A 13,374-nucleotide genomic window follows, 5' to 3' on the forward strand; every position below is an offset into this window, starting at 1 on the left:
CAGATATTAAACTCGGCATAAATACTATTTCAAGTCAAAACAACCCCCTCAATTCCAGAGGTGGGGGGGACCAGAGAGGAGACAGAATAGGTTAGGTGTAAGATGATACCCAAATTCTGTTCATAATGCTGCAAAGTCATCTTTTAAACAACCTTAGAAATAAGCTGGAGTGAACTGGAAAGTAATTGTTGAGATTCCCAAAGGCAGCCTTTCATGAAGGCTGTGAGGGCTGAGACTAGAGAAACAAGGGAGAGCTCTTCTTCCTTCCCTGGCACCCTGAGGCCTGGGGTTACCCCTGGGCCGTGAAGGCACCTCTGTGGGAGCACCCAGCCTGCGGGAGAGCAGCTGGAAGATGCTCCCTACTGACAGGGGTGGGGAACACGAGCTACCCAAACCTCTGCCACGCAGTGCCCTGTGCCACTTCTCCCCTCTCTATATAGTGCACTTGTCCTCTGCAAGAAGCTGCTGCAAGGATTGGGCTTTTCCACAGCTCCGCAAATGGAGCTGGCAGGGCAGTGGTCAGCACACCTGCTGCCTTCCTGCAATTAGAAAAAGATGCGCCCTCTGGAGGCTCCATTACTAAAAAGCACCCCGTGCACTTGGCCAGCCAGGTGGGGATCAGTCCCAACCCCTGCCTCCCTGTGCAGGGACCCTTGTGCAGGGCCCTATGACAGACACATCCACCGGCATAACGGCAAGGGCGTTTCTGAGGGCAGGAACTTCTTATTATAACATCTGAATATTTCATGGGTCAAATGTGTCTCCTGAAACTTAATTACTTACAAAAATAGTACATCACATCCCATTGCTCAGCCTGTCCCCTGCCGTCCATCGCACAGAGGAGGGCATAAGATCCTATTTTTGATGTACCCGTTCGTATTTTGGTATGGAAAGGCCACAGGGAGCACCTATCCTCAGTACTTTATTTGCTTTACCGGGATGTTAATTTGTGGCCTAGGCAATAACATTGAAAACTTGAAATATGCAAGAGGCAGTCCAAACCCAAACACTCAACATGAGTTATTGGCGTTTAATTACTGAGGCAGTTAAATAGTGCTGTAAACAAGTTCATCTCTGATTGCAGCCATAACCCTTGCAGTTTGGAATTGAAAGAAGGGATGATAGAAGATGGCAATATAACATGAGGACGTCCATGAGTTGGTTTTAATTGGTAAACTGGCATATATAGTGATAACTGTTTGGTCTGTCCACCGCATTGGAATCCTAGGAAAGTGCATAAAATTACGGAAGCATATAATTGGTGTACTAAACTCATTTTCTTATGTTATCACAGCTGACATCTTCAGGTTATTAAAAGCCTTTAAACCAGTCATCTTCAAAGAGACCTAATTGACAATATGGTCTTTATACATTATCCTTGTTTGCACAGAGCAGAAGAGATGTAAACAGGCACTAAAATCTGCACAAATTTTCTGGGCACATCTTTCTTATTTCAAGTTCAAGGAAGATCAGTAAATGTTAATGAGGATAAAAACCATTCTTTAGATCCTGGTTTCCTCATTCAATGCACAGGGCATCAACCCATAAAGGATAAACTAATATTATAACCTGAATCAGACTTTTAAAAAGTTAACTCATTAGTTCGAGGAAGTTCTGTGATCTTTTCGTGTATAGGCGGCCCTACATAAAGGACTGTTTCCCAAGGTATAATGATGTATTAGAATGACAAAGATGGGCTTAGGTTCTGACATTCTTGGATGAGCAATTATATGTTGTTTCACCTACTTATTCTGCTTAGACAATCTAGGGGCACTTGTGGTTTCACCCACTGAAACCATACTAAAGCCCATGCCTTTTGTGTCCCCTCATGTTCTTAGCTGAGAACATGAATCCATGGGAAGCTGGAGTAAGAGACAAATCCAAGAGACAAACTCCATGCTGAACTTGGAATCATCCAGACACTGAGGCCCGTGGCCTCAACTCCCAACAGGGAGAGTTTTTGACTCAGAAGGCCTCTTAGTCTCTCATGTAAACAGACCACATCTCACTGGTCTTCTAGACATGTCTGAATCCCAGATATGGTGAAGCTTAGGCTGCAACTGGAGTCTGACATGTGTACGTATGTATTTGACCTCCAGATCCTGTTAGCACTTGATGATGAAATCATTTTCTTCCCAAAATTCTGGCTTAATCTCTGAATCACTGATCAGTAGCTTGGTCCCAGCTGGGCATAATCCAACACACTGAAACGCAGCCATTCCTTAACTCATGAAATCTCATGGATAACTCTGATTCTACATTTCAAATCTCTCTTTTCTCTCCCTCCCTCTCTCTCTAAATATATATATTATACATGCATACATATAGATATATAGTAGTAGCTCTGTTAAAAAAGTATTGCAGTAGCCAAGGTTACAATATTTTTGAATATATGCATAGTTTATTTGTATATATTGGTCAAAACAAAGCACTTATTTACTGTGATTTAGCTACAGTGTTAGGAAACTGCCATTGCACACACTCTACTGTGAAACTTCAGTAAACACTTTTCTATGTGCAGGATTATTTTAAGCCCACTGCAATGATAAGACATCAGCTACCGATTATGATAATGTTTTATTTACTTTATATATCAAGAAAAAAAGCCATTAGGTTAAAATTATCTACTATATCTCAATTATATTGTAACAAGATATTCACTAATATCTTACAGGATAAAATCTGGAATAAATCACTTTAGTTAATAATCTTGATCATTTTAAGATGAAATAACCCTTTTTTCCTCAGATTTAAATACTTCATGTTTTTAGTATGTTTGTGAACTAAAAATAAAAAAAGCATGGCAAATTCCAAGACAATGGTGTTTGCCTTACTCTAAGGAAATAATTAAGCCTGAACATAGGGCAATACTTTTAGAGAGTAGACAGCTATTGATTTTGGCTGCTCTAGCTCTAGACATGTCCCATCACATAGCTTCTGCAGTCATATTTAGTCCATTATGAGCTTTGCTGTATTTCTCCCTGCCTGCCCCTTGCATCTTTTAGCAATTAAGATGATTATAAAACGGTAAAAATATAAAACACAAAACAGTAAAAACAGTAAAATGTTTATGGAAACTTATTTCCATAAGTAGAATTGCTAGGTAACTGAACTTGATTGAAGTAAAAAAGCTTTAAATATTTTTGATGGAAATATTTATCAAATGTATATAATATAAAATATAAAAAATTATATATAACCATGTTTTGAACATTTTCTTAATGACTAATTGTTTTGAGTTATAGAACACTAATGCTTTTTGGATTGATTCAATCATTCATTCATTCAACCATTCAACAAGTATTTATTGAGTGCTACTATGTTCCAAGAACTGTGAAAGGCAGTAGAGATAGAGCAGTGAACAAAACATACAAAAAGCACTGCCCTGCTGGTGCTCATATTCTAGGTGGTATGTAGGATGTTTATCTCTACAGCAAATGGACCCTGACTGCTGTGGTTTTGGCTGTTCCGTCTCCTTCCTCTGTTGTCAGCTGTCACCTCACTGGCACCATGCTTTGTATTGTACCTGACCCATAGTAAGCACTTGGTAAATGGTAGCTACTATTATCCTAATCTCTTCACTTATTTTTACAGATGAAGATAAAAGCCCTAAGATTTTTAGCGAACAGAAAGTCAGAGGTAAGACCAATGCCAAAAGCAGGCATCCTGATTCTCACCATGTTACACAGATCTTTTTCTGATACCCTGCATACTTAAAAAAAAGAAAGAAAGAAATACCGAATCATTTAAATGATCATGAAGGGGCCGTTCAGCTCTATATAAGTCCCTCTTACCCTCTAAAACTGAAATATACAAACATGCCTTCCCCTAATTCTATTCCCCCAACATTCAGTGGGCAGACCTAGTTCTAGAGACAAGTAACAAAGGGTCCGAAAGCCCTGGGAAGTTTAACTTTATGCACCATTAGGGCACCATTTGCTCCCTTACCTTAAACTTGTCAACTTCAGCTTTTGAACATGTTGCATGATAAGATAGCACCTGGTTCAGAAAAAAAGGAAAAAAAACTTTAATAACTAGACATGATTCAATTTTCTGAAATTCTCCTGGCTTAAAAATAAATTTTGCTCATGTATATCACCTTGACATAACAGTGAATGCTAATGCACGACGAGATATTTCCAGTAACAGTCTGTGACATAGATTGTCATCTGTGCAACTACAGTGGAATCTATTACAATGTGGAATGGAACAACAGCCCATGTTAAAGGCTAAGTATTTTATATCAGGATGTTTTTATAAGTAGTTATTTTATCAAAGGGACATAATGTGGCTCAAGACCACAGTTCCCAAAGATGTGAATACTTGTCCTGCGAAATGCTTTAGAACACAAATAAATTAAAAGGTGGGGTGTGTGTGTGCGTGCATGTACATATGTGCACAAGTGTATGCGTGTTTGTGTGTGCATGTATGTGTGTACTGTGGCAGACACTGTAGCTTGCTGACTCAACTTCCATGTCTGGTCTATGCTCACTTGCCTGCTTTTGTTGTACAGGAAAGATTATATTGTTATGCCCAATCATCTGCAATGTTTTTTGTAAGAGGATGTTATTTCCCTATCCTATTGACAGCTTGCTACAGGTCTAGAGTGGAAAGGGAAAGAGAAATGAGGCTGGCCCGGGACTGCCCTGCCCCGGACTTCTTGTTTTGTAGAGCAAATAAACTCACATTTGCTTGAGTCAGTATTGGATGTTATAAGGTATATTTACACACTTACACATGCACAAATGTAATGTATATATTATATATACGCTATCAGTCCCAGCCTTAATCTATACAAATCTCAAACAAATAAATCTGGGAAAGCTAATTCCCTCTGCAACTACCAACTTTAGAGAATCTCAGTGCATATTTGGCTCTGAAAAGCGAAGTAACACATTTTATTTTGTTAAACTCAGCATTTCCCAAATCTAGCCACAGAACTTCCTTTTAGTTGATATATTAATCTAGGAACATTCCAACCTGATAACCTATTGACCAAGGACTTTGAGAAACACTGACCCAAGGTATGTACCATCCGTGTGATAGAAGCAGGGCCACAGTAGAGGCAGTGTCTCATGGTGGTTAGAGCACAGCCTCTAGAGCCCGACTGCCAGGGCTCCACCGCTTCCCAGCTGTGGGAGTGTGGGCCAGCATCTTCATAACTGAACAGATTTTGCTCTTTTGGTTCATAGTTTACTATGGTAAACTTTAGTTTGGCTGCCATTAAAACTTCTTACTATTTACAAGTCTCTTTCTGTAGACTCAATCTTCAAAATTTATCTTTATTTACTTTACAGAAAAATTCCCCTGAAACTCAAAATCTCTGCCACCGGGTGTTGTGCTGCCACGCTTTTAGTATTTAAGGCATATTACCCACTCCCTTTATTTAAATCAACTTTGCTTACTTCCTTTATTATTATTTTTTTAAATAATAAAAGCTACTAACTTCACTATATTGAAACTATTTGAATGAGTGAAGCAGACAATTATTACAGATTAAGAATTCTGTCCACTTAACATGTTCTTTTGTTTTGTTTGTCATTATTGAAGTGTAGTTCTTTGTATAGTTTAGATACAAATCCTCTGTCAGATGTATGTTTTGAAAATGTTACCTCCCAGTCTGTGGCTTGTCTATTATTTTCTTTCTTTCTTTCTTTTTTTTTTTTTGTTTAATTGTGAAAGGACTCCCACCATCTAGTTAATTTACACATCCATCACCTCACATACTTATCTTTTTTGTGTGTGTGTGAGAGCATTTAAGTTCTACTCTCTTAGCAAATTTCAGTTATACAGTAGTGTCATCAACTACAGTCACCATGTTGTGTATCAGATCTTCAAACCTTATGTCTTATAGCTGAAAGTTTGTACCCTTTTATCAACCATTTTTCTTTCTTTTTTTTTTTTTTTAAAGTTTTTATTTTTTATTTATTTATTATTATTTTTTTATTTTTGGCTGTGTTGGGTCTTCGTTTCTGTGTGAGGGCTTTCTCCAGTTGCGGCGGTGGGGGCCACTCTTCATCGCGGTGTGCGGGCCTCTCACTATCGCGGCCTCTCTTGTTGCGGAGCAGAGGCTCCAGACGCTCAGGCTCAGTAGTTGTGGCTCACGGGCCCAGTTGCTCCGCAGCATGTGGGATCTTCCCAGACCAGGGCTCGAACCCGTGTCCCCTGCATTGGCAGGCAGATTCTCAACCACTGCGCCACCAGGGAAGCCCCTTTCTTTTTTTTTAAGCAGTTTTATTTGTTTTATTTTTAAAAAATTTTTATTGAAGTATAGTTGATTTACAATGTTGTGTTAGTTTCAGGTGTACACAAAGTGAATCAGTTATACATATACATATATCCCAATTTTCTTTTAATGAACAAAAGTTTTCAATTTTGATCAAGTGTGAATTGTTAGATTTTGTGTATTGCACTGTTTTATGTGTCCTTTCTAGGAAATTTTGCCTATGCTAAAGTTGTGAATCCATACTTTTTGTTATCTTTTACAAATTTTATAGTTTTATAGTTTTGTTTAGGTCTATGATACATCTGAAATTAAATTTGTGTATGATGTGAGATTAAGACTTTAATGAAATAAATGCCTTGGTTACTTTGTTATGATTCTTAAATTTTCCGGAGCCAAAACTTGGAGCCAACATCATTTTGGAGTTCATTCTGAGATCTTAAGCCTCTCTACCTCCCAATCTATTAAGTCTAATGACAAACTGATATCATAATGGAATAATCATAGTTCAGGCATACAAAATAGAGTTGGGCAGCCATTGAGGATCTGGTCTCAGATATTCTCCTGCACCATTGAGAACTTGAACTTTCTGTGAACTATACCAAACCTAAGGACACCAGCCATTTTAAAAACAACATCTGGGGCTTCCCTGTTGGCACAGTGGTTGAGAATCTGCCTGCCAATGCAGGGGACACGGGTTCGAGCCCTGGTCTGGGAAGATCCCACATGCCACGGAGCAACTGGGCCCGTGAGCCACAGTTACTGAGCCTGCGCGTCTGGAGCCTGTGCTCCGCAACAAGAGAGGCCGCGATAGTGAGAGGCCCGCGCACCGCGATGAAGAGTGGCCCCCGCTTGCCACAACTAGAGAAAGCCCTCGCACAGAAATGAAGACCCAACACAGCCATAAATAAATAAATAAATAAATTTTTAAAATAAAAAAAACAAAAACAACAAAAAAAAACAACATCTGCTAGCTGGTCTCAAGGTTGTTCCTCTTCATAACTATGCAACCATTTTGGACCCCAACCAATTCTTGCTTAACAAGCACCCTTACTTCTTGCCAGTTCCCATTATAATTCTTGGTAAATAACTCATGTAACTAACTGTGGCTCCGCAGTTCTTGACTTTATAAGCTTTGTCCATTTTGTAGTCCAGTGGAATACAATTCAAGTGCTTCTTGAATCTGTGTCTCCCAGGCTGCAGTCCTAACAAACCCCCAATAAATTCCTCTTTATTTCAATCAGGTCTCCGTTTCTGGAAGTTTGGTTAACAAGTTCATAGGAATCTACTTATTCTATCTAATTTGACCACGTTAACAATAAGTTCTACCTTTTGAGTCTTTTTGCGCTGAGAGTTCTCATTTACTTTTGTAAAACTCTGAGAACCAGTAAAGGGAGCAGGAGAATGACCTCACGCAAGAATCTCACAGCCACTTTCTTCTGAAAGAGTACAGTCTCTTGTGGATGAGCAGGGAGGAATCATCAGCTAATAAGAGTACTTTGTTCCTGCAGGAGCAGGCCCTTTGGTAAACTGCAGTCTGGGAGGATGTAGCATTGTCCCCTCTAAGAATCCCTAGAAAGGCAACAAGCCAGCAAAGTTTGAGATTCCTCAAGACAAGGGGATTCTTGAGTCCTGCCACAGAATACTCTGATTTTTCTCCTTCCAAGCAGTTTCTGCTGTTTGGTCCTAAAGGGTTTCCTGGGATGCAGCAGGAAGATGGAGATGTTTCATTGTTCCAGTTACCCTCTGGATTTGCTCTATACAGAGAGCACAGCAATGGGAACCCAGCAATATCTGTACCCCTTTCATATAAACCATCAATGTAGCTATCACGCAATCCTGACTAGATAGAAATACACAAAAGTGATCTTGCTTAGCTCCTAGCTTCTTACGGTAGTAAAGTCTCTGATCAAATGTGATCACCTCACTGTTTTTAACAAGCATCTACAAAGGTTAGCACCTGTGGTCAGTGATCACATCCCATTCACTCCTCAAACTGCATCAGTTTTGGTTGTGCCCCCATAATTTCATTGAAACAGCTTGTATAAAGGTTTTCAGTTTCTTGCTACCAAATCCAAATCTTGCTGGACAAATCTGCAAATGTCTTTTGCAGCAATATTGAGCACAGGTGCTCACTCTTGCCTTTTTTGAAGAATCTCCTCTCGGGGCTTTCTTGACACCACACTATTTTGGTTTTCATCCTACTTTTCTGTCTGTTCTTTCTCTGTGTTCTTTGTTGACCTGTCTCCTCTACTTTAACTCTAAATGTAGAAGTTTGTTGGGCTCAGTCTCTCCTTCAGTGATGTCATACACACTCACGGCTTTATACATCACCTATAGGTTGACAACTTCCATATTTAGCCCTAATCTCTCCTTGAGCTTCAAACTCACATATCGTGCTGCTTACATCACTAACTTCCTACTTGGTTGACTCACTGGCATCTCAAATTTAACATATCTAAACATGCCTGTTGATTTTCCCATCTGTAGTAGGCAGAATGATGCTCCTTGCCCCCTCGTGATATCCACATCCCAATCCCTAGAACGTGTGCATATATTTATGTTACATGGCAAGGGGGAATTAAGGTTTCCAATGGAATTAAGGTTGCTAATCAGCTAACCCTTAGATGGGAACATTATCTTGGATTATCTAGAGGAGCGTAATGTAATCACAAGGGTCCTTATAAGTCAAAGAGGAAAGCAGGAGAGTCAGACTCATAGTGATGTGATGTGAGAAATATTGAAACTCCACTGCTAACTCTAAAGATGGAAGGGAGCCACGAGCCCACAAATGCAGGTAGCCTCTAGAAACTGGAAGCACCATGAAGGCATGGATCAGATATGGTTTTGGTTGCCAGTGGGTATCCTGTCCCTAGGAGAATGCCTGATACTTAGTTGGCACTCAGTAAGTATTTGATGAATCATGCAATAGAAAATAATCTTAAAAGAAAAGAATCTTTCTATTTCTTGTATGATTCTCTGCTTCTATTATTAGTGGCCTTAATTTATGCCTTTTCCTCAACAAAAATCATAATATGTCTCAGAGCATAGACTGAACAGTGTAGGTAGGGTTATCAGATTTAGCAAATAAAAATACAGGACCCCCAGTTAAATCTGAATTTCAGGCAAACCATTAATATTTGCACTATTTGGGACATACTTCTACTAAAAATATTATTCGTTGTTGATCCAAAGTTCAAATTTCACTGGGTGTCTTGTGTTTTTACCTGGCAGCCCTACTTCTCCAAATTAGGAAGGCTAGAAACAAGTATGGAACACTCTGCGCCATGTTCCCAAATATTCATGTTCCTCACCCAACCCCAACCCCACAGCAATTCCCAGTGACTTTTTCTTCACAGCATTTTATCTGGCAATCCTTATCGCAAGTCTAGAGTATTTTCAGCAATGCCAAATAACCTCATTAATCTAAAATCTGTGACAAATCTATGGATGCCATTGAAGGAAATATAACAAAAACAATTCCTGATTACTTATAGCATAACCAGTATTCCAACGAGAATCATTACTCTGTGTGTGTGTGTGTGTGCGTGCGCATGTGTGTGTGTGTGAGTGACCATATGGCACAGCTAATGACTAAAGATCAGGCAAATTTCTATGGTTGAGAATAAAATGACAAATTAAAGAATTTATTTTTTTAAACTACTGTTGTTGTTAAGCCCTTTTGGATAAGTTAAAGCTTCCTCCATGATTCCAGACTACATTAATTTTATAAGAATTTCCTCATAGGTTGTTGGGTCATGAGAGTTTAGCCATAACACACACAGTCACAAATTTTGTTTGACAGCTAAATAAAATTTGTATAACATTTACATTCAAAAGTAAACAGCTGACCCACAGAGCACCTGACAAACATTAAACTTTCGCAAGAAAATGTCTATCCCAGATAGATTTATCTTTTGTGTCTGTATTAATTTAGAAAATATTTTGAAGTAAAATCTAATGACTCAGTTTCACTCAGTTTCTTTCTTTTTTTTTTTTTTATACAAATGGTCTCCCCAAGAGAAGACACTTTTTTTTTTTTTTTTTAATTTATTTATTTATGGCTGTGTTGGGTCTTCATTTCTGTGCGAGGGCTTTCTCTAGTTGCGGCAAGCGGGGGCCACTCTTCATCGCGGTGCGCTGGCCTCTCACTGTCGCGGCCTCTCCCGTTGCGGAGCACAGGCTCCAGACGCGCAGGCTCAGTAATTGTGGCTCACGGGCCCAGTTGCTCTGTGGCATGTGGGATCTTCCCAGACCAGGGCCCGAACCCGTGTCCCCTGCATTGGCAGGCAGACTCTCAACCACTGCGCCACCAGGGAAGCCCCACTCAGTTTCTTTTACTTTAAAAGATTCTATTAAGAAATCTTTATAGTTCCAAAAATAAATCACTATTTGCAAAACCCTACCAACTGCAATTACCTTTTGGATTGAACTTGCTCCTAGCAAAACAAAGAAACAGAGGCAAGAAAATGTAAAATAAAGCAATTATCAGACTCATGCACAACAGAGTGAAGAAGTCATGTTTTTGTGTCGAGTCTCCACAGCAGGAAAAGACCCTTAAATACATTTCAAAAGAAAAACCATGAGCAGAGCTATGAAATAGGGCCACTGTAGTAAGCCTTGCCCTCCACCACGTGCAGTTCAAGACCAGAGCCAAAGGCTTGCCTTGCAATCCCAGGAACTGCCCCTAAGTAGCTGAGGGCAAATCTCTCACATCAGTAGTATTGAATGTGAATTTATTGTGAATCTAGGAAGCCATTTGCTCCTGGAATGAGAAATGGACCATTACAAATGCTGGCTGCCAGGAGCACAAACAGAAAGAACCACTTAACAAGGAGGAGGAACACAGACCTCGCTGAGGACCCAGACTGGCTGTCTCGGGCAGCATGAATATTTACTGATATGTTTATGGCTCAGGTGGCAAAGTGGCACTTGATGGCACTTGGAAAGTAAACTGATAACAGAGTTAAGTTAAGGTGGTCTGAAGTCAAATCTCAAATAATTTATATTGATGAGCTCCAAAGAAGTAAAGAAACTTAGCAATCAGCAGCAGGCCTCCGGCCAAGGATGGTGACGAACCACAGGAATGAAAAGTCAATTTACCTGGGATGACATGATGGAAGTGCGAACTGAGTGAAGAAGCATTCCCCAGGATTTCTTAACAAGAGGATGGTAGGTTTCAAAGACACTGCAACTGAACGAATGCAGAGAAACTGAGAAATCATCAGTTTCTACTGTCAAATATTTAAGAAACTGCCTGCTGTTTAATGGAATGAAATGTTCAAAAAAGATAACTTCAAATAAGTGCATCTGCTGTGTGAGCTGTTATCACACCCTTTGGATTATATCTGTCATAAAACATATTTTTAAAATTCTAAAAATGACAAAACCTTTTTGAATTTAAAGTAGAATAAAAGATAACAGCGGAATCTGGGGTAATAAACAGAACAGTCAATTGTCAGGATGACTTTAAGGTCAGCTGCTTTTTAAATACTATGTGCAGGAAACAAGGCTCACACTTGTAGTTCATATCAACATATATTTATGGTGTACCTACTATGTGTAAACCATTGTGATAGATATTTTGGTCTTCTTTTTCCCATATTGGCAAATACATTTTATTGGGGGCCTCAGTTTTATTTGATTGTTGGTAGTTGTATGAAGCACTGTGCTGAAAATGATTGTTGAGGCTTAAGGAGGAGCTCAGCAGGAAGGTACGCTGTGATTGATTAGTGATGTCTTCCATAGGCATTGGGGAGGGAAGAGTGGTGGCACGTGTGCTATGTATTTGCAATCACTGAAAACATCAGAATATAAGAAATGACTCTCTGGATCAAATTCATTCAGACTCTATTGATGAAAAGTGATGCAAAATATATTTTGAGAAAATCATGGATGTCTAAATTTAAATGATTAGGGATACACCTAAAACACAGATGTAATTTTGATTGTCAATTTCATTTTGTATTAGGTAAAATTTCTACTGGCAATAAACCTATTAGCTCTGTAGCCAGCCACTGGCCCTCTGTGATATAAGAAAGAGTGACCTTCTCAGGTAAGAGGCTAAAAGTTCTCCATTTGACCAGGAGGACAAGCTGGTAGAAGGTATAAGAAAGTACAATTACAAGAAAGTATCAAGTTCTTACTGGGTCCATCTTCTTAGGTATTTAAACTAACTGTCTTGGTTTTGAAAAAACAGGCTTCCTGTTATATGGAAACAGGAAGAAAATAAAAGCATCTATTAAATTGTGTTTAGGGGGATATGAGTAAAAGGAGTTTTCCAAAGAGCTTCTTGTACTGAAATCTATCTTGACAACAGTGTCCCCATATAAAAAGACTTCTAGGGTAATATGAGACCTGCCCATCTTGCCTGGATTCTCTTTTAATTAATCATCTTGACAGAAAAGACATGCCATTTTTACATTTCATTCAAAGGTACGGAGTCAACTTCTCCAGTGGTTTGAGAGAGGCCTCAACTTAGGACGAGAGACGCATTCATCATTTTTTCACCCAAAGCAAACATTTAATTTAATCATTCTATGTCACTACCAGGTTAAAATGTTAATATTTGTAATCACACTCCAAATTTCAATCTAATTTTGAAAAGTAAGCCCTAAAAATACTGTCATTATTATAAACGTTACCCATTAGCTAGAATATAATGACAACACCAGAATATAATTCTTTTGGTAGCTACCCAAACTATCTTTCACTCTTTGCTCATAAGTTGTTAAACATTGGTACTTGTGCACTTTCCAGAGGATAATGTTATCTTGTATTATATAAATCCTGAAAATTAACAGGCACTCTGAAACTACATCCAAATTATTATCCATGGCAGATCAAGAAGGCCACACATTCTTTGACACTCTTCCCATGAGAAGTGGAGTCTACGTCCTTTCCCCTTGACTCTAGGTGAGGTTCATGACTGTTTCACTAGTAACATAATATGTAATAGTGATGCTGTGCCAGCTGCACTGGGCCCAGGCCTTAAGAGACTGGATGCTTCTGGACTTCCCTGGTGGCGCAGTGGTTAAGAATCCGCCTGCCAATGCAGGGGACCCGGGTTCAAGCCCTGGTCCAGGAAGATCCCACATGCCGCGGAGCAACTAAGCCCGTGCACCACAACTACTAAGCCTGCACTCTAGAGC

The 13,374-nt window shown here is 39.4% G+C and overlaps 1 protein-coding gene across 1 annotated transcript in view; it reads right to left on the minus strand.

Annotated features, from left to right (window-relative positions):
• PDE11A (phosphodiesterase 11A) overlaps window positions 1–13,374 on the minus strand; it is a 434,307-nt gene that overhangs the window by 141,867 nt on the left and 279,066 nt on the right. Inside the window, exon 10 of the mRNA XM_036858971.1 lies at window positions 3,949–3,999. Coding sequence (XP_036714866.1) covers window positions 3,949–3,999 — 51 coding nt within the window. The remainder of the gene's footprint in view (window positions 1–3,948; window positions 4,000–13,374) is intronic.

The sequence above is a fragment of the Balaenoptera musculus genome, chromosome 7 (assembly GCF_009873245.2).
Source record: "Balaenoptera musculus isolate JJ_BM4_2016_0621 chromosome 7, mBalMus1.pri.v3, whole genome shotgun sequence".
NCBI lineage: Eukaryota > Metazoa > Chordata > Mammalia > Artiodactyla > Balaenopteridae > Balaenoptera > Balaenoptera musculus.